This window comes from Diabrotica virgifera, chromosome 4, assembly GCF_917563875.1.
Source record: "Diabrotica virgifera virgifera chromosome 4, PGI_DIABVI_V3a".
Lineage (NCBI taxonomy): Eukaryota > Metazoa > Arthropoda > Insecta > Coleoptera > Chrysomelidae > Diabrotica > Diabrotica virgifera.
In genome coordinates this window covers 215,026,794-215,049,361 of record NC_065446.1, presented here as the reverse complement: position 1 = coordinate 215,049,361, position 22,568 = coordinate 215,026,794, and the positions used below count along the sequence as shown (strand labels likewise).

The following is a 22,568-nucleotide window of genomic DNA, read 5'->3' as shown; positions in this document are numbered from 1 at the left end:
AAAAAAAGAATGAAGGAAATTGCTCTATGGGAAGCCGAGAAAATGCATTTTTTTAACGTATACCGATTTTGAACTTTGAGTGTTACATTTTCTCCAACCTAATTTTTGATTGAAATTTTGCTATTTTTGGCAATTTTCACACGTATTATCGAAGGTTTTTATTATAATAATGTATGTTATGAGTATTTTAAGGATATGAAAATTGGTGTGGAGAAAGAGTACAAAAATAAAAAGGTGATGGTTTGAAAATTATCATCATATTGTTTATATCTTTGTCGTAAATTCCGGTCAACTTTGACCGATTGTATCTCAGGAACTACTCATCATAATTAAACGTTTTTTCATTTAAAAGAAGCGTCCTGCCGCTGCTTTTCGAATATCGTTTTACAATACCGTTTTTACCGTTTTAGCGTTACAATTTAATTTAGTTTAATATTTCCCGAGATATTCTATTTGTTTATAAGCCAAAAAATTCTTTATAATTTTAAAATATTCCTGAGGCCGCTTAAATAGTCCCATGCTTAAATAGTCCCATTTCAATTCTGTAAAGTACATTAGATATGTATAGTGCGTTTTTATGAAAAAATCATAGTTATTCTTATGCACCATAATTATTGTCGTTATTATAGCGACCGTAAATTTTTAATTAACAATTCAATTGTTGCTGAACCGTTCATTCAATTTCCATCGGCTTCTGGAATTATAATCTATACAAAAAGGGCTTTTACATTACTAAGTTATTTAATTATTGATTAAAAATTACTTATCTAAAATTTTAGTTGAAAATTAAAGATTTTGTTGGAAAAACCCGCTTTTCCCGGGGAAAGTTTTCGTCGAAATGAATCGGGAAAACAAGTCTATGCAGAATTTAATTGCAGTGAATTTTTATATGGGTGTTTTTGGTGTAAAATTAAAATCTTTGGAGTTATAGAGCAAAAATTGAAAAAACACGATTTTCGGGCGCCATTTTGTTTATAAAAAAAGTAGCACACTATCTGCGGACTTTACATACCTATATTATTAATATATACCATCATAAGATTCGATTCCAGCAATAAAATTGCTGATAAATATCTTTTCCCAAAAATGGCCTATTCTCCGATAATCAGCCCAGACTATTAGTGAAGGTCTTAGTTTCTCTTTTTTATCGAGATTTTTTCTTTTCGAGTTCTTAGTCGAGTTAAAAAAAATGTATGGTAGTTTGTATATGAGAAAATTTTTTGCTCAATTAGAAATCCAATGAAATCAATTAATTTGTGGTCATCTGATTGAATACAACCAATAAAACCAACATTATACTGAAAACAGATCCCATGGGCTGTTTTCACTCAATCATGTAGCTATGGATACCTACATTTCGTTTCATTTCGATTTTGACATTTCAAATATTCAATATTTCAAAATGTCACGATTTGGTTGTAATACTGATGAGAATATTAATGAAATTATCGAATCAAATATACCAAAGAATACTGTTTACAGTAAAAAATTTGTTCCTTTGTTAATTGCACATTTAAATAAATTGTTTCTGCTCTGTATTTTTTTTTCATAACCAGCAAAAAATTTTCTATCCGAATAACTCTCGAACATTGATAAATGCTCAAAAATTTTTTAACAACTTTCTCAAGCTTGTTGCTTACAAGCAACAGACCTCCGCCTACGGCGTCGGTCTGTTTCCAAGCAACAAGCTTTCGAAATCTGTTATAAAATTTTTTCGAAGAATTATCAATGTCCTTGGGTTATTACTACTGAAAACAGCCTGTATAGCGATTGTCGTCAGCGCTGGTGTAATTACGTAATCGACTATTTTTTAAATTCAAACCGAGTTCACAAGATACCTCATTTTTGAAAGGTCTCTTAAACACCTTTTAGGGCAGTCAATGAAGTTATTTGGCTCCGAATTCCATCGTACTACATCGATTTACTTGATATTTTCACAGTAAGTAGGGAATAGCTTAGTAAACAAAGTCTACCCTGTGCCAATGTGAGTTTTTATCTTGGGGGTGGTTCCCACCCCTTCTTGCCGGAGGAAATTTTTTTGGTTAAAATAGCCACGGAAGTGGCTGGAAAATCGAATTCTAAGCAAAAACTGCTCCATAATTTCTTTTGAAACCTCAATACTTCTTGAGTTATGCGTGGTTGAAAATTGGCCATTTTCATTGAAAAATGACACCTTTGCGGACGGTTGCTTGGGAATACCTTAAAAACTATGCATCTAACGAAAAAAACTATATAAAACTATTTTTGTAGCTTATAAAAAAACAAAGAGATTCGTTCCTTTATTCTAGTTATAATACAAAAAGAGATATGGTATGGTTCATTCCACGAACATACGCCTGTCTTGGATTCGTTATGAAGGTATCAATTTAAATGGTCGAATATGCTGAATTGTACAATAGTAAATTCTCCCAGTTTTTAAAACACATGACAGATATAAACCATTGACATAAATACGAAATCATGATATAAACGTGGAGTTGATAGTTTATAGAACACTTGTAATTCAGATTTTGAAGTATGTACCGGGTGTTCTCTTATATTTTCTCCCATTTTAACTGCCTATAACTTCGAAACGACTTAAGACATAAATATGCGGTTTTCACTGAAATGTTTTATTGTAGTAAACATTTTGTTTGAAAGAATTTAATTTTTTATATCGCTTAAAAAATGGCGGAGTTTAAAAAAAACGTTGTTGACTTTTCTTAATGAAACACCCAGTAGGTTTTTTTTGTAAATTAAGAGAACGGTTATTCACCTATCCTGTTTCTTAAAATCGGTTGTCGAATGACTGAGTAATTAATTTTTATAATGAGAAATCGCATGTGGAAATCGCATAACAGAATATCAATTTGGTTAGTGTGATTTCCACGTTGCATGTTTAAAAATTAATTACTCAGTCATTTGAGAACCGATTTAAAAAAAACTTTATATCGCTGGATAGGCGAATGACCGTTATTTTTTCAATTTCCAAAAAATATACTGGGTGTTCCATTAAAAAAAGTTAACGTTTTTTTAAATCCGCTATTCTTTTCGTAATTGAAAAGGGATATAAAAGATTCAATACATTAAACAAAACTTTTACTAAAATAAAACATTTCAGCGAAAACCGCATATTTCTATCTTGAGCCGTTTAAAAGTTATAGGCTGTTAAAATGGGGGAAAATATATGTGAGCACCTGGTATATAATTACTATCATTAAGTTTAGTTTTGTAAACAAATCGGTTTTTGAATAAAGTGATTTAAACGAAGTGTAACAAGGTTTCTAAGGGTTTATTTTATTTAGTCGAATATTCAATCAGTAGTACAAAAACAAAAAGACTTAACTACTCTCTTATTATCCTAACCTTCTAAAACTATCATCAACCATCAGATTCACAGCAATAATCAGAATCACTGTCGTCGCTATCCTCATTCGGATGGTAAATTATAACAGGATTAACTGCTTCGATGCGACCTTCGCGGATCCACCATTCTTCAATTAAATTTTCACATTTTTTTACACTTTTTTCCCATATTTCAGGAGTGGCAGTATCCAATGCTTCTTGCCATGTTTCCAAGACTGCCTCCTCACTGTAACCCTTGTATCCAATATGGTTATCATAAAATGTTTTGCATATCCCCCAAATATATTCAATTGGATTGAATTGGCAATGATAGGGCGGTAGTCTTAACACACGATATCCAAAGCTATGTATAATTTCGTCTACCATATGTATGTTTGGTTGTGCATGACTTTTAGCTAACGTTAGTAGTTGAGGCTTAAAGCAATATTGAGGAAATGTAATATTTTTATTCGTTAACCATTCTTTTATTTTATCTACGGTCCAGGAGTTTGTTGGATGTTTATTTAAAATTTCCGAATGGTACGAAGCATTATCCAGTACTATAATGGATGGTTCATGTAAACTTGGCAACAGTTTTTCTTTCAACCATTTCAAAAACATCACCGTATTCATATTGTCATGGTAATCGGCTGATTTTGATTTTGATGAAAACACTAGATCGGCTCCCTCAATAAAACCATGTTTTCCACCTGCATGAACTATAATATATCTCTTTCCCTCGGTATCGGTATGTTTTATGGATTTTGTACTCTCGTCCTGCCAAATTCGTTTGATACCACCTTTAGAAAAAATCCATGTTTCGTCTAAATAAACAAAGGACGAACATTCTTTTTTAAATTTCTTATAATTCCTTAAAAATTCGATTCTTTTGTGAACGACACTAGCTCTTTCACACAAAGCTTTTCTATTGTCTTCCTTTTTGAACTTAAAGCAAATCTGTCTCAAAACTCTCCAGAGACTTGTTCTGGAAATTTCAAATGTTTTTCTTTCTTTTAATTTCTCTAGCACTGAATCTAAAGAGACATGTTCTTTCCTTTCACACATTTTATATATTGTCTCACGGATTTCAAATTTGCAACCTTCGGGAAGATCTACAGTCTTTAGATGCCGGTGAGATTTACATTGTGCGGCATTTTGTTCACTTTGTCCACGTTTTTCTTTTTGCAAAACTGACTAGTTTTTTTTTCACTAATACAGAGTGCATCACAAACACGTTTATGTACGGATTGAACTGGTCGCAATGGGCCCCCGTTAATTTTCTCAGCAGTAAAATAAGCATGTACATTAAATATAAAGTTATCTACATCTAAAACACGTCTCGGCATATTTGGATTCAATAAACAAACACACTAGACTACACTAAACTCTCTCTTAACGAACAGCCTTAAAACAAAAATCAGTCAGCGATATACAGTGATGAGCGCGCTAATAACTAGCAAAATAGTGCAAAAGATGGAAAACATTAAATTGTGGAATCAAAAGAAATAAAACTAGTAGAGTTGTTAAATTTAGCGAAAGTAACATATAAATTGACATTATATTGATTGTTGCCCACCTTTAGACGTATCAGAGAAGTATGTCAACTAAAACTGTCACTGTGACAGTGGCATTTCTCAAACTCGTCCGATTCGTCTAAAGGTGGGAAACAATCAATATAACGTCAATCTATAAGTTACTATCGCTGTATTTAACACCTCCACTAGGTTCAACTCTTTTTAGTTCATAACTCAATACACATTTATTTGTATCAGCTTTCGTAAAAATTTTTGCTATTTTTGGATTAAATTTCACAATAAATTTTTGCGTGTATCTAAACATCTATTAACTGAAATAATTAACTAACAATAGATCCTTTTTATTGGAATACATATTAGACCAATTTACTTTCATACTTCTAGTTGCACAGTAAAATATTCGTTGTCGCAATAATCCAAAACAGGCGTATGTTCGTGGAATACCATATAGGTGAGAAGAGTTTGCTTTCTTGGTGCATGCTCAAATCGGTGTATTTAAATTGAAATAAGAGGTGTAACAATTTAGGTGTAAAATGATACTATTATCTTTCGTAGTGCTTGAAAAAACCTCTAAAATAAGCAATATTAAATGTTGATTACATTCAAACTAAGTGAGATATGCTGCAAAAAATTTGATGACTAATGTATTTTAAGAAAAAATGAGAAGTATATTTAACCCCACATCTATCAGAATTTAAATGCATCATTTTTCTTCTGCAATACTTTTTATTATAGTGTTATTTCTATGTTCAAAAAGTTGGACGGGTTTAAAATCAATGATTTTTGAAAAAAAATAAGATCAAATTATAGAGCGCATTTTAAAATTTTCTTAAAAATCTTTTTTTTTTCTCCATGCAACTTGAAAATGATAAGAGATAGGTACGAAAAAAAGATACGATACAAAAATGTAGGGTTTTTTAGACAAAAATTTTGTTTTTATTTTACATTACTTTATCTCTAATTATTTTCATGTTACCTGGAGAAAAATTAAGATTTTTAAGAAAATTTAAAAATGCGCCCTTTAATTTGATGTTACTTTCTTTTCAAAAACCATTTATTTTAAATCCGTCCAACTTTTTTAACATAGAAATAACACTATAATAAAAGGTATTGTACAACTAAAACGATGCATTTAAGTTCTGGTGAATGGGGGTTAAATAAACTTCTCATTTTTTCTTAAGATACATTAGTCATCAACTTTTTTTTGCAACGTATCTCGCTTAGTTTGAATGTAATCGAGCTTTAATATTGCTCATTTTAAAGGTATTTTCAAGTACAGTAATTCCCCGAACTTACGCGATAGGTGGGACCGAGCGATAATCGCGTAAGTCGAATTCTCGTAAGTCGGGTTATAATTTCGTATATGTATGGATATAAATTATTTTAATTGGGACCGGAAGTTAAAAAAAATGCAATTTACTTTATCAGAACTTGCCGCTTCTCCGCTTTCTGCGATGCTATGTTAATTACAGCGACTTTTGAATCGACTGAACCAACCATTACTAGCTTTAAACTCTTCATCTTTAGCGATTTCTTCAGCATCCTCCTTCAATCTATCAAACATTAGCTTACCTTGGGAGCACACTGTGTTCTGGTCAATAGAACAATTTTTCACGTTCACCTGATTATCACACCATAATTTTAACATTGACTCCATATCGGCGACAATACCATGACGTTTACGTACGATGGTGGAATTCAAAGGTTGTGCACTTTTACAGCATCGAGAATTTTTTCCTTGCACTTTATAATTGTTCTGACCGCCGATTTCGATAGATAAATTTTTTTTGATAATTCACAAAATTTTCACAAATTTTTCCTTAATTTTTTGACATTTTGATTATTTAAACAATGTTCCGGACCATTTTGAGAGGGAGGATAACTCAAATATTATTATTTGATTTATTTTCAAGCAATTTCTGCAAAAAAATATGAGTCACCTCTCAACGTCCAAATGTACTAATATTTTTACAGATCCGCCCTGGTCTATAAGAGAAAATATAAATCGGAATTATCTGAAAATATATAACTCGATTTATGTAATAATTTTTTTGGCTGATCACAGCAACAAAAGCGAATATTTATGTAGATGTGTTCTCAGACAAGAGAGAAAGGTTGCAAAGTTAAAAGAGTCGTGGAGTAACGGCATAATCGCTGGCCTCATACGCCAGTGCACGTGGGTTCGAGCCCTGCTAAAGACAAACCATTTTCATTTCCAATAATGACACGAGCCGTCTCACCGTGCCTCGGAGAGCACGTTAAGACGTCGGTCCCCCTGGGCCGGTGTACATCGACACTAGTTACTTGAAACAGGGTTAAAGATGTAATTGGCGCCGGAACTGTCTGAAAGGCAAAAATGCCATACGATATTATATATTATGAAAGTCAGAAACTAAAAAAAAATCAAAGATTAAAGCTACCTCTATAAGATCCTAAAGAAATTTTTGTCATTATTTCATTAATAAGATATTATTTTTAATTATCAACAATGAGCGCTAACCGTGTATTGAGGCGGCCGTCAATGTGAGTGCGAGTGAGATTCACCATTGGACGGCTGGAATGGTGCATCTCTTTAGCACTCACCATTGACGGCCGCCTAATACGCACTTAGCGCTCATTGTTAATAATTAAAGATAAAGCTTAGTAATAAAATAGTGACAAAAATTTCTGCTGCATCTTGTATAAACTTTGATTTGGTCACTTTCTGACTTTCATAATAATGGATTTTAACCGAGTTATTAAGCCTTAAAAATGGCTATTTTCGCATTTTTCAAATTTTAAATCGCGTATAACTCGACAACAATCAATTTTAGAGAAAAATCACAAAATACCTTTTTTTGCTCAGAATAACCCAAATCATCTAAAAAAAATTGTTCGAAGTGAAAAAATTATTTTTGTGAATTTGTCTAAAAAAAATTGTTTAAAAAATTTATCGATCAAGGTACTGCCTGGCACCCAGTAGATTTGTTATAAGGACCTCTTTTTGAGTAAGTTTGTGCAAAAAATTCGAATCGGAGTAATTTATCTAACGGGGGCGACGGTACAGCCTAGACTAATTGGAAATATTCAGTAACATTTAATTTCTAGAATCGGCTGTTTGTGTGAAAATCTTCATTTTATATTTATAATCAACTTTTACTGAAACCAGCCGTTAGAGTTGACTCCAACTAGTTGGAGTCAACTCCAACTGGATAATCAACTTGAACTGTAACATATATACCACTTACAATGATCTTCACCTAAAATTCTTAATAAAAGTGGTATTGTAACTCAACCTACATCAGGACCAGTAATGTAAACAACAATGTAAAAGTGAACAGCTGACGAGCTGACGAAAAGTTAGAGTAAAAAAATGTTGCGGAAATTTCTTTGAATCGCTCTCCTGTAAACTAAGCAAAAGTGAGTTACAATGTTTTTCATATCAGGTGTCGATTAATCCCTCTTGCCAGTTACAACCGGTATACGGATGAGGGACTCTGATTTCCCCAATTACAAGCCTAAAATTTTCTGTATAAAGAGAACAACCTGTTTTGTTACAACGCTCACACCTCTCTTGTGACACATAAAATTGGTACATTGGCAAGTACAATGATAAATACTATTTTTAAACTCTGCTCACGCAAGTCAGTTGACTTATCCATTAGATTTTTACTTTTTTATTGTTTTAAAACCACTCAAGAATTTGAGAGTGTAGAGGTACGAGTTGGCCGTTTTCGCCGAAATCATTCAATACTGTTATACCGGGTGTCCACTTATATTTTCTCCCATTTTAACTGCCTATAACTTCTAAACGACCCAAGATAGAAATATGCGGTTTTTGCTGAAAAGTTTTATTTTAATAAAAGTTGTTTTGTCTGAATGGATTGAATTTCATATACATACATACAATTACGAAAAAAAAATGGCGGATTTTTGAAAAAAAACTTTGTTGACTTTTTTTAATGGAACACCCAGTATATTCTTTTGTAAGTTGAAATAATTGTTATTCACCTATTCAGGGATATAAAGTTTTTTAAAATCGGTTGTCAAATGACTGAGTAATGAATTTATAAATAGAGAGGTGCAACGTGGATATCACATAACGAAATAACATAATAGGTCTGGATCCCGCGTATGAAAAAAAAGTTGATTAATAGCAAGCTGAAAATTTGTTAATAGCTTAAGGTTGTCTAGTCGGATAAACTTTGATACATGGAAACATTGGAACAGGGGCAGTTCTAATTGTGGAACAGGTTAAAAATTTGGAACGGCCAGACCACGAAAACGGCACATTTTTTTTCCGACAGAATAGACTTAAACTCTCCGAACAGAGATTAAACTCTCATGCAAAAATCAGACTGCTATCTATCACCTCTTATAATTCCTGTCATTTGACATATTCTACATGTTCCACTCATTAAAACGTCCATTTGGTGATAAATAGCAGTCTGATTTTTGCATGAGGGTTTAATCTCTATTCGGAGAGTTTAAGTCTGTTCTGTCGGACAAAATACATGTGCCGTTTTCGTGGTCTGAGCGTTCCAAATTTTTAACCTGTTCCACAATTAAAACTTCGCCTGTTCCAGTGTTCCCATATATCAAAGTTTGTCCGACTAGACACCCTTAAGCTATTAACAAATTTTCAGCTTGCTATTAATCAACTTTTTTTTCATACGCGAGATCCAGACCTATAATGAGAAATAACTAAGCAAATTAATATTATGTTACGTGAGTTCCACATTGCATCTCTCACTTTAAAAATTAATTGCTCAGTCATTTGACAACCGATTTTAAAAAAACGTTATATCGCTGGATAGGTAAATGACCGGCTTTTCGATTTACAAAAAAATATACTGGATGTTTCATTAAAAAAAGTAACAAACGATTTTTTTCAAAAATCCTCCATTTTTTAAAAGCGATAAAAAAGTCAATCCATTCAAACAAAACTTTTACTAAAACTAAACATTTCAACGAAAACCTCATATTTCTATCTTGAGCCGTTTAGAAGTAATGGGCAGTTAAAATGGGGGAAAATATAAGTGGATATCTGGTATTTTAAATACAATTTTAAACTTGTTTGCAACTTTAGACTTCTGGGAAATAATAATTTGCAGTGTCTGTACGTGTACTCTTCCTGGTTTATTTAAATTTACATTAACAATATTTTATTAAGTTTATAAAACCCCATACAGAAAATCAAAAAACAACCTGTAGTCTGGGCTGATTATCGGAGAATAGGCCATTTTTGGGAAAAGTTATTTACCAGCAATTGTATTGCTGGAATCGAATTATAAGATCATATATATTAATAATATAGGTATGCAAAGTCCTCAGATAGTGTGCTACTTTTTTTATAAACAAAATGGCGCACGAAAGTCGTGTCTTTTTCAATTATTGCTCTATAACTCCGAAGATTTTAAATTTACAACAAAAACCCTCCATTAAAAATCACCGAGATTAAATTCTGCATAGAGACGTGTTTTTCTCGATCTGCTCCGACGAAAATGCGGGTTTTCCCAACAAAATTTTTAATTTTCAAATAAAGATTTAGATAAGTAATTATCTACCAATAATTAAATAATTTGGTGACTTAAAAGCCTTCTTGGTTTAGGTTGCAGTTCCAGAAGCTGGTGAAAATTGAAAGAATATTTTAGCAACAATTCAATTGTTAATTAATAATTTACGGTCGCAATAATAACCAAAATAATTAAAATACACTGATCAAACTTTGAAATCTTATAAAGATGAGATGCCTATTTAACATTTTCTCGACAAAATATAAATTTTTAATTTTTTTGCAAAATCTTTAAATGTTAAAAAAAAATAGTTATGAACAAATTAACGTTTGTCAGAAAGTTTTTATTATATTAAAATTTTAAAAAATAACTAAAATGCGCATTTCAAATATCTTGAAAATAAATGCTTTAAAACTTTTTTGCAACCATTTGCGAAAACGTTATGATACAGCAAAGTAAACATACGATTACTACGGTGTTTATAATTTTTTTTTAATTCTTTCAAAGCGTAGAAGTGAGTTTAAAGTACAAGCTAATTATTTACAAAAATATATCGATTATAGGTTTAATGGTTATATTTTAATTAAAGATTATAAATATATTTTTTTATAATATACACGTGCAAAACTAGAATAATACAGTACTGTAGCTAAAATTTTTACTCGGAGCGACGACCGGCGGCCGCGCGACGTACACTTTTAATAAATAATGTATGCTGCGTGTCAGTCGCTTCGACTGAACATTTTAGCTCCGACTCTGTATCAGGCCAACTTTTGCGCTAAAAATTACAAAAAAAAGGATTCTTAATCTTTGATTAAAATATAACCATTGCACTAATTTTTGACATTTTTTGTGAGTAATCAGATTGTATCATAGACTCACTTTTAAGCTTTGAATGAAATTAAAACAAATTACTAACAACGGAGATATCGTATATTTAATTTGCTGTTTCATAACTTTTTTTGCAAATGGTTGGAAAATTTTTTTAAAGCATTCATTTTCAAGACCTATGAAATACGCATTTTAAGTATTTTTTAAAATTAGAATATAATAAAAAATTTCTGAGAAATGTTAATTTGTTTTTAACAATTTTTTTAAACATTTAAAGATTATGCAAAAAAATGAAAAATTTATATTTTGTCGACAAAATATTAAATAGGCATCACACCTTTATAATCTTTCTAAGTTTGATCAATGTCTCATGATTATTTTGGTTGTTATTGCGACTGTAAATTGTTAATTAACAATTGAATTGTTGCTAAAATATTGGTTTCATTTTCACCGGCTTCTGAATTTATAATCTATACCAAGAAATCTTTTATTTCACTAAGCTATATAATTATTAATAAATAATTACTAGCCAAAAAAAAATTATTTGAAAATTCGAGATTTTGTTGGGAAAACCCACATTTTTCGAGGAAAATTTTCGTCGGAACAAATCGGGAAAAACATGCCTCTATGTAGAATTAAATTGGGGTGAATTTTTATTTGAGTGTTTTTGGTGTAAAGTTAAAAGCTTCGGAGTTATAGAGCAATAATTGAAAAAAATACGATTTGTCGGCGCCATTTTGTTTATAAAAAAAGTAGCACACTATCTGTGAACTTTGCATACCTATATTAATAATATATAGGATCTTATAATTAGATTTCAGCAATAAAATTACCAAAGAGACCAATAAAAGACCAAGAGAAGATAAACGAAGTAGAGGAAGGCCGCCTACACGATGGACAGATGATATCAGGCGGATTAGTAAAAACTGGCAAAAATCAGCACAAAACCGTGAAGTGTGGAAACAATTGGGGGAGACCTATGTCCAGCAGTGGACGTGAATTGGTTGGATGATGATGATGATGATGAATAAAATTGCTGGTAAATAACCTTTCTTTGTACTTTACTAATTAGACCAGCGTATTATAACTTTTTTTTTTTTTTCAAAATTTAAAGATTATGCAAAAAAAAGAAAAATTTATATTTTGTCGATAAAATATTAAATAAGCATCTCATCTTTATAATCTTTATAAGTTTGATCAATGTATCATGATTATTTTGGTTTTTATTGCGATCATAAATTGTTAATTAACAATTGAAGTGTTGCTAAAATATTCGTTTAATTTTCTCCGGCTTCTGGAATTACAATCTATACCAAAAAAGCTTTGAATTAGAGTTTTTGTTAGGAAAACCCGCATTCTCTGAGGAAAATTTTCTTCGGAGCAAATCGTGAAAATCATATCTCTATGCAGAATTTAATTGTGGTGAATTTTTATTTGAATGTTTTTGTTGTAAAGTTAAAATCTTCGGAGTTATAGAGCAATAATTTTAAAAAAATACGATTTGTCGGCGCCATTTTGTTTATAAAAAAAGTAGCACACTACCTGCGGACTTTGCATACCTATATTATTAATATGGAGGATCTTATAATTCGATTCCAGCAATAAAATTGCTGGTAAATAACTTTTCCATGAATTTTGCTAATTAGCCCAGAGTACTGGGCCCTAAATTATACGCAACTTCTTCACCACTATGGTGAATACGTTTATGATATCTTGTAACTTTGACCAATGACCAATGAATATCAAACGTAACCCAAAAGCTGCTTTTGAATATGAGGGCAGCTTAAAACTAACAATGTGATCACCAAACAAAAATGTAATCAATACAAACTTAACCACCACTGCAATATTAACCTTTCTTACTAAAATCCGCACCCAGACCAATTTTCCTAAAAAATAATCAAGTCGTGGTTCTTTATGCTGAAAACATTTTAAAGCTATACAACGACTTATACGCAATAAGCCCAAGAATCTATCATCCGGGATATCAAATAGCAGGGTATACATTTAATTATCTAGCTCTGAACTTGTCGAAAATTGATACATTCTCATCCATAATAAAATATATTCAAATTCATTCATCTTTTCGCAACATCTCTATAAAAAGTTTTGGCTTACAACTAACATCCACAACATCGTAGAACGATTTTAACACATGTGTTCAATACAAATTTTAGTCCTCTAGAAGTCCTCTACTATTATTTAATATTATCTCAAGTTTTTTTATGTATAAATTCGGGAAACACTAACTGAGCAATTCAAAATTTCTCATGGAGTTTACTAAAAGATAAATTTGTGTGTGTATATATACCTATGTGTACAATTAATATTATTGGTAATTTTTAATATCATCATCAAACCTAAAGTAAAAAATACTCTTATCTAGAAAGGCTAGGCTTAGTCACTTGATTCCAAACTTTTGAAACATATTTTTGATCTAACACAACGCTAAAAAGTAAACGAAAAGTCATCAAAACTTTAAAATAAGTACTCAACGCACAAATGTCACATCAATGCGTCAATAAATAATGTGCGCAAGTTACAATCATAGACATAATAAGGATAGACAAGGCATACTGAGCAAAATAGCGTAACGCGCAGGCAGTCGATCGGTGTTATAATCCTCTTAGTACATTGAATCACAGTTTTTGATCCAAATAAAAAAAAAAACCACTTGGATTGACATGAAATTTTGGCATGCACATAGGTAGCATATCAAAGAAGAAAAGTAATATTATGCCGATGAGTGCTCCTGCCTTGGGGTGAAAAAATATGCTATGTGCAGACAGAGAATTCAACTCAACAAACCACGTGCTTCGTGGAAGGTCATATAATATTATGATGCAATTGATTCAAAAAATGGCACAACCCAGACATCCAAAGTAAAAGTTATTCTCCAACACCAAATGATTCTATATGGTCCATATGGGTCTACCCCAAAATCCCGAGAGCCACAATCCCGACGGCCAAAATCCCGACACGCCAGAATCCCGACAGGTTTGATAAGTTTCTTTTTAACATATAATTACATTTATTTCTTGTTTTTTGTTTATGGCCATCTGTTTTCTATTTTTTTTTTTACTAAACAAGAGTATTTTGTATTAAAAGTATTAAACAAAAGTCGGAATTTTTATTTATGCGAGGATTGTTACATGTCGGGATTTTGGCCTGTCGGGGTTCTGGCGTGTCGGGATTCTGGCGTGTCGGTGTTTTGGCCGTCGGGATTTTGGCTGTCGAGATTTTGGCTGTCGAGATTTTGGCTGTCGGGATTTTGGGCGGCACCGGGTCCATATAATGTTCAGGATAAAGTCACCATTTTGAGCGTCGGGTTTGGGGGGAGAGGGGCGATAAATCGGTAAATTCGCAGTTTTTTACGTTTTTCTTCAATATTTCTATAGCTATGCGGTTTAGCATGAACAATTTTCTATATACAAAAATGTTATACATTAAATTTGAAATAAAAAAGGCCCTATGCACCATCCTTCTAAAATGAACGGTTTCAAAGTTACATAGGTCGTATAGTATAATTGGTCCAAAAAAAGGCCTAACCCAGACATCCAAAGTAAAATTTTTCCTCCAACACCAAACTGTTCTATATGGTCCACATATTGTTCAGTAAAAAGTGACACCATTTTGAGCGTCCGGTTTGGGGGGGAGATGGGGGAGAATTCGGTAAATTAGTAGTTTTTTAGGTTTTTCGTCAATATTTCTAAAACTAAGCTTTAGCGTAAACAATGTTCTATACAAAAATGTTCTACATAAAATTTAAAACAAAAAAGGTCCTATACATAATTGTTATAAAATCACCGGTTCCAGAGTTACGGAGGGTGAAACGTGGAGGTTTTTGACACTTTTTATATTTTTTGGGCAATTGATGATGATTTTGGGTGGTGAGGTTAACGTTTCTTCAAGGGCTTACTTATCACTAACATACCATCGGCCACTGAAATAGCAAATTTTATTTACAAAAGACAATCCTGTTAAAGAAAATTTCTTTCATTAGTAATAATATTATAAATTGCCGAAAAAATATAAAAAGTATCGAAAACCTCCACTTTTCACCCTCCGTAACTCTGTAACCCTTGATTTTATAATAATTATGTGTAAGACCTTTTTTGTTTTAAATTTTATGTAGAACATTTCTGTATAGAACATTGTTTACGGTAAAGCATTGTTTTAGAAATATTGACGAAAAAATTTAAAAAAATACTAATTTACCGACTTCTCCCCCATCTCCTCCCCAAACCTGACGCTCAAAATGATATATCTTTTTCCTGAACAATATGTAGACCATATATAACAATTTGGTGTTAGAGGAAAACTTTTACTTTGGATGTTTGGGTTAGGCCAATTATACAATGCTACATCTGTAACTTTGGAACCGTTCAGTTTAGAAGGATTATGCAATATGCATAAGGCCTTTTTTATTTCAAATTTAATGTAGAACATTTTTGTATAGAAGGTTGTTCATGCTAAACCGCATAGTTTTAGAAGTATTGACGAAAATCGTAAAAAACTACGAATTTACCGATTTCTCCCCCCTCTCCCCCCAAACCCGACGCTCAAAATGGTGTGACTTTTTTCTGAACAATATGTGGACCATATAGAACAATTTGGTGTTGAAGGATAACTTTTACTTTGGATATCTGGGTTTGGGTCTAGTTATACCATACTATAATGCCTTAGTGTAGATCAGTGGTTCCCAACGGGGGCGGTACCGCCCACCGGTGGGCGTTGAAGAGAGATAAGGGGGCTTTTTGGGCCCAAGGAAAATTTGGGGGCGTTGAGGAACAGCTGCCGCCCCCCTAAAGTAACTCATTGCTTCTTTGCTTCTAACAACTTTGCTTTTCGCTTCTCACACAGAAATAGAGGAGGTGAATCCGAAAATATAAACGAAATGCACAAAATGCATTTTGGTTATGCATCGTGCAATTTTTTATTTATCACTCAGTCCAACACTGCAACAATTTCGACGTTGCAGTCGAACGTTTCAGTTTGGTTAGTATAATTCCACTTCCAGTAGAACCTTTCTGCTTTAAGTGAATTTTGGCTCCTCCTTCGCGCAGCGGCATGGTCAGGCATAACTTAATCATTCGAGATTGTTTCGCTAAAGCAGGGTGGTGAATTTTCTGTGTGTTATTTGCAGAAAGTTGCAGTGCATTTATTAGAAATATATTTTATTGTAATACATATTTGTCACAAAGGTAAGTATCTACGTGGCATTTATATCACTTACTATAATTCTTTATTATTTTTCCCTATCGTAATTTACGAGGTATTTGTAAAAATGTAATAAATCTAAATTTGTTTCCTTATATGTATAGTTATTGTAAAATATTCAAAAAGTACCAACTTGCACAAACTGGATCAAAGTAAAGAGTTAATTAGGACCTACCTACACAGAGAAGAATTGGGGAAAAAGTACAAAAAATCTTAAAAAAATTTACTATACTGAATAGTAATCTGATCATAGACTGCCAAAAATAAACTATTTACTGAATATAAAGTTATTTTTATAATATGTGTACAGTATGGTAATTTTTAATAAGTTGTTTTGTAATTTTTCCTCAAATTCTTCTCTCAGTGTATATTTATTTACTTGTGGCATGTTTTAAATTTCTCGACTACTTGCTTGGATATTCCGCCACTCTGAAATATTGATTTTGCTAACTAAAAAAATATTTAAAAGTTTATTATTTAAAATTATCAAAGCGGTGGCTACAGCATATTTATTTTTACAGATATACCTACAGTATGTCCGATCCAAAGAAAAAGTGCAGACAATACAATGTCGAATATTTGAAGTATGGTTTTATTCAGTCGCCTTCTAATAAGGCATTACCAATGTGTTTAATTTGCCAGAGAGTTTTCTCAAATGAAGCCATGAAACCTTCACGATTACAAGAACATTTGACCAAAATACATCCCGACAGAAAAGACAGAAATTTATCATATTTTGAAATGCTCAAAAAACAACATTTCAAACGTCCAGAACTTTAGCTAGTATCTTTTCAGCAGCATCAAAGCAAGACGATGATGGGCTACGTGCTTCTTATAACATTTCCTTACTTATAGCTAAATCAGGAAAACCCCATACTATTGGCGAAGAATTAATACTGCCAGCTGTAAGTGAAGTTTTGCGGACTGTACTGCACCAGCCGGCATCTGATATTATTAAAAAAATTCCATTAAGCAGTAATACGGTACAGAGACGAATTGACGAAATGTCTGAGGATGTGGAGCGTTCCCTAACTGATTATTTAAAGACTACTGAGTTTTCTTTACAGCTTGATGAATCAACTCTGCCAAACAATGAGTCTTTACTTCTTGCGTACGTTCGCTTCATAAAAAGTGAAAAAATCTGTCAAGAACTGTTATTTGTAAGAACACTGGAAACAGATACTAAAGGCAAATCGATATTTGATGTTCTGGAACACTATTTTACAGATAAAGGTATACCTCTGGAAAATGTCATAACTGTTGCTACAGATGGTGCTCCGGCAATGGTTGGACCACACCGCGGACTGATAGCATATTTGAAAAAAGCGGTACCAAATATACTCGCCGTGCATTGTGTAATTCACAGATAGCATTTAGTTGCAAAAAATCTTAGTGATCGCCTTCATTGTTCACTACAATATGTAATTACTGCAGTTAACAAGATCAGAAGCAGTGCTCTCAATGATAGATTGTTTAGAAAACTGTGTGATGAAAACGACGAGAATTTTAATCGTTTATTGTTGCACACAGAAGTTCGATGGCTTTCGAAGGGTACCTGTCTAAAAATATTTTATGATCTCTTTGACTCAGTTTTAGATTTTTTTGAAAGCAAAGATGATTCTTTGAGAGACAATTTATTAAAATTTAAGAGCGATATTGCTTATTTAACTGATTTATACGATAAATTTAATGAAACAAACCTACAGACAGCTACAAGGTGATAATTTGAATTTGATCAAAGCAAAAGGAACTATTTCCTCGTTCGTGTCAAAACTTAATTTGTATAGGCAAAATTTGGGTCGGAGACAATTTCATCAGTTTCAAAATATTTCCTCTGTGGAGACAAATGATGACATTCTGGTATATTGGAAGCACTTCAAGAAGATTTTAGGAATAGATTTCAGAATATCCTTGGTCTGATTATTCCAGATTGGGTGCTAGAACCGTTCTCAAGTTTAGAAACAGCAGAATTATCACTACAGGAGGAATTGATAGAATTGTCAACAAATGAAGAGTTAAAAGTGAAATTTAAAAATGGATATCAAGAATTTTGGCTGCAATGTCAAATTTCAGTATTATATCCAGCTTTATGGGCTGCATCAAAGAAGTTTTTCATTGCCTTTCCTTTATCGTATTTAGCCGAAAGAGGATTTAGCATAGTCAGCAATTTATTAACAAAGAAGAGAAATAGACTGTCCATAGTGGAGCGCGGTGATTTAAGATTGCTGATGACAAGTATGGAACCAAATATTGACAGATTACTATCATTACATCAAGCTCAGCCTTCGCATTAAAAATGTTATATTATTTTATATTGTTTTTTATGATATGTATTTAAGTTAAAGTTTGATCGATACATGAATACTGTATTTTTGAATAAAACATTTTTTTTTTAATTTGCTGTTGCTTGGATTAGTTAAGGGGCCGTCGAATCATATTTAAGGTAGCCTTTGACCCAAAAAAGGTAAAACAATTGTGAATGAAAGTGCGTTACTAATTTTAAGAATGGAAGAGTTTTTTAAGGGGGGCGTTAAGTATTTTGTTTTTGGAAAAATGGGCGGTAGGCCGAAAAAGGTTGGGAACCACTGGTGTAGATCCTAAGCAATTTCATCCATCATCAAAATTTAGCATTTAATATTCTAATGTAAGCCATTTAGTCGACATTCTAACGGTTCTAACCGATGTATTTTTGGTGGCTTATCATGTAGAGCTTGCAAAGGACACTGATGATGCTCTCTTTAGAGCGAAAACGTTCTGTATTGTATTTGTAGCCACTTTTTGGGTTTTTTAAAATAAATATACCTCTTACGAATAATATTTTTCTTCAGTTTTTATAAATTATTATTACACTGTGACTTACCTCCATTTCTTCTACCCTATCCATTGAGTAGTACGCCACTTGGTAGCCATTAAGCCCAGAATGATTTCTGCTCTGCCAAGAAACCAGAACCGAAAACGGCTGAATATCCTGGATTCCAAGCTTAACTACCATAGGTTGGTCACAGAATTGCTCTGGGTCCAATTCCAAAAATATTCTCCCCCGAAGTTCCGGCGGGTGCTCACAACGCAACTCCAGCTTGTCTGAATGTTCGACCAATTTCTGGTGGTCTCGTAGCCACTCCCATAATTCTTGGGAATCGCAGTTACAGGATAGAGGATTCTCTGTAAAAATATAAATGATATTTACATAAATATTTTTAAGACTACTCTTCATCATTAAATATTAAGTAGTGGATAATCATTTATTAAGAGATTATTTCAGATTTTATTAGGTCATCTATTAGCATTGTTTTTCTAAGCAGTAATCGTTTTTACGATTGGTAAGTTGCTAATCTTCCTCCAAAAAGGAGTAGGTCAGCAAGAAGATCTATATTAGAACACATAAGAAACGACGACTTTCGCAACAAATGGGAATATAAAGAACAATCATCATCAGATCAGATCAGATGGCGTCGAAAGACAACAGCTAGAACGAGGCGAACACGTAAGATGAAAAGAGGAAAGAAGAATCCCAAGAAAAATTGTTAGAATGGACCCCCACAGAACAACGAAAACGATGGAGACTAGCAACCACATGGATAAAAGACATCTCCCAGGCGGTGTTGGAAAGATATCTAAAAGCCCGTTTTCACGCTACGTTTTCTTGTACGTTTTGTGTAGTCCGTTCTTTAACGGTAAAATATTGCAAAACCTCTAAATCTTAAAGAACCGCTTGGATTGGCATGAAATTTGGCATACACATAGCTAACAAGTCAAAGGAAAAAAGTGATATTGTGCCGATATGTGCTTTGCCCCGAGGGTGGTTTTCACCTCCTCTTGGGGGCGAAAAAATATTCGTCCAAAGTGAGTCCGAAAATGGATAAACTGACTAATTTTAAGTAACTTTTGTTCTATAGATTTTTTTCACTAAGTCAATACTTTTCGAGTTTTTTGCCAGTGAATATGTTCATTTTTTCAACAAAATAACCACGCTTTTTGACGGTTTTTCGCAAATAACTGAAATAGTAAGTATTTTATCGAAAAAACATTCGTAGCAAAAATATAGCATGTAAAATTTAAAAAAAAATGGTGTATATATCACGTCTCTATACCTAGCAGAAGCAGAGTTATAGCTAATTAAAAATTGGTTCATATTCGTCAAACTCCAAATTGAATACTTCAACGTGAAATAACCAAAAACAAAGCACATTTCGGGGAAAACTCATTCCAACTTAATTAAAGTGTTTAAAAAAAGCTTCATTTTTGTTTTCTAAAAAAATTTTCTAGCACTAAAAGTAAACAAGTTACGCTCAAAATAAAGTTAGTCCCCTTTTTTTTGGTAAAAAATCGGGAAAATCACCCCCTAATTAGTATCTCAAATGAACTTAATCGTTACGACTTCACAAGTTTCCTGACTCGTGTATTGTTTATATGATCTGTAAGTTTCATCAGTTCAAAGTACTTATTTTTGAAAGGGCTGTAGTTAAAATGGGTTGAACGAGTCACTGATCACGAATGTATGCTAATTTAAAAACACCAAATCTTAATCAATTTTTGTCTAATAGAAAAACAAAAAAATACATGATATTCAGAAAAACAATGCTGACTTTTTTGGTTTTTGAGATTTTTGGTATCTCTAACAATTTTCAAGTTATTTTGAAAAAAAGCATATTTTTCAAAATTAAAATTTTTAAAAATTTTATTTTAAAACCAAATTTTTTAAAAAATAAGCACTTTAAATCGATTAAACTTACAGATCTTATAAACACAACATAAGTAAACTAATTTGTGGAGCGGTAACGATTAATATCATTTAAGTTGTTAATTATGGGGTGGTCTTCACAATTTTTTTTTGCCAAAACAAAAGGGACCAACTTTATTTTTTTTAACACTATAGAAGCTTTTAAACACAGAAATAAAGCTTTTTTAAACACTTTAAAAAAAGTTTCAATGGGTTTTCCCCAAAAAATGCTTAATTTTTTGGATACAGTGGAACCTCGATTATCCGTCTCTCCATTAACCGTCACCTCTGTTAACCGTCAGGGTCCATACATAAGTTGTATTGACTACATAAGCAAAAATGGAATCATCAATAATTCATAATTCATTTTGTTTAAGTATTGCTATAAGCCAAACGAAATTCGCCGATTGCTGAGAGATGATGAAATCGTTGAAATGGCAACAGAAGTGGACGAAACAGATTCAGTTCACAAGCTAACACTGACTTGGAATGTGACGGTGGCGATATCGATGATGCTATTGCAACTGACAGAGATTTGCGTAAAGAAGCTAGGGAAGCTGCATCGCACATGCAACAATTCATCGAATGATATTATTGACAAGAAGAAGTCAATAAAGTAGTACATGTTCTAAGGCCGATTAAGAAATTCATCAGTTGCAAATCAACCATCAAGGGTAAAACAAAAAAAAAAAGATTGCAGAATATTTAAACTAAATTGATTCGATTGTACGAACACAAATCCCTCTTATATTGTCGAAAAAAGCATGCAAATAAAATTTAAAAATTGTAGGCACCATGAATTTAAATTTTTTTAAATGTTCTGTTAACCGTCTTTTCGATTATCCGTCATACCCTTGGTCCGGTGCCCTGACGGATAATCGAGGTTTCCCCGTATTTCACTTCGAAATATTCTATTTGAAATTTGGTGAATATGAATATATTTTTCATTGGCTATAACTCTGGTTATACGAGGTCCAGAGGCCTAATGCGTACATCATTTTTTTACTATTTTACATTGTATATTTTTGAGAAGAACATTTTTTTGGCTAACATACTTAATTTTGAGTTATTTGCGAAAAACCGTCTAAAAATGTAGTTATTTTTTTGAAAAATGAACATATTTATTCACTCGCAAATAACTCGAAAAGTGTTGACTTGGCGAAAAAGCTCTATAGAACAAAAGTTACTTAAAATTAGTTAGTTCATCCATTTCCGGACTTATTATGGACATACATTTTTTCACCCCCAAGATGGGGTAAAAGTCACCTCCAGGGCAAAAGAACACATCGGCACAATATCACTTTTTTTATTTGACATGTAAGCTATGAGTATGCCAAATTTCATGTCAATCCAAGGGGTTCTTTAAAATTTAGAGCAAAAACCGTGAAAGAATGGACTAGTGGGTCATAGAAAACGTACGTTTTGTCCAGTGTATATGTTACA

General features: G+C 32.4%; 1 protein-coding gene across 1 annotated transcript in view; it reads right to left on the bottom strand.

Annotated features, from left to right (window-relative positions):
- The window catches only part of LOC114338702 (protein artichoke), a 422,944-nt gene that overhangs the window by 199,390 nt on the left and 200,986 nt on the right, over positions 1 to 22,568 (bottom strand). Inside the window, exon 4 of the mRNA XM_050649868.1 lies at positions 19,266 to 19,567. Within this exon, the coding sequence (XP_050505825.1) occupies positions 19,266 to 19,567 (302 nt within the window). The remainder of the gene's footprint in view (positions 1 to 19,265; positions 19,568 to 22,568) is intronic.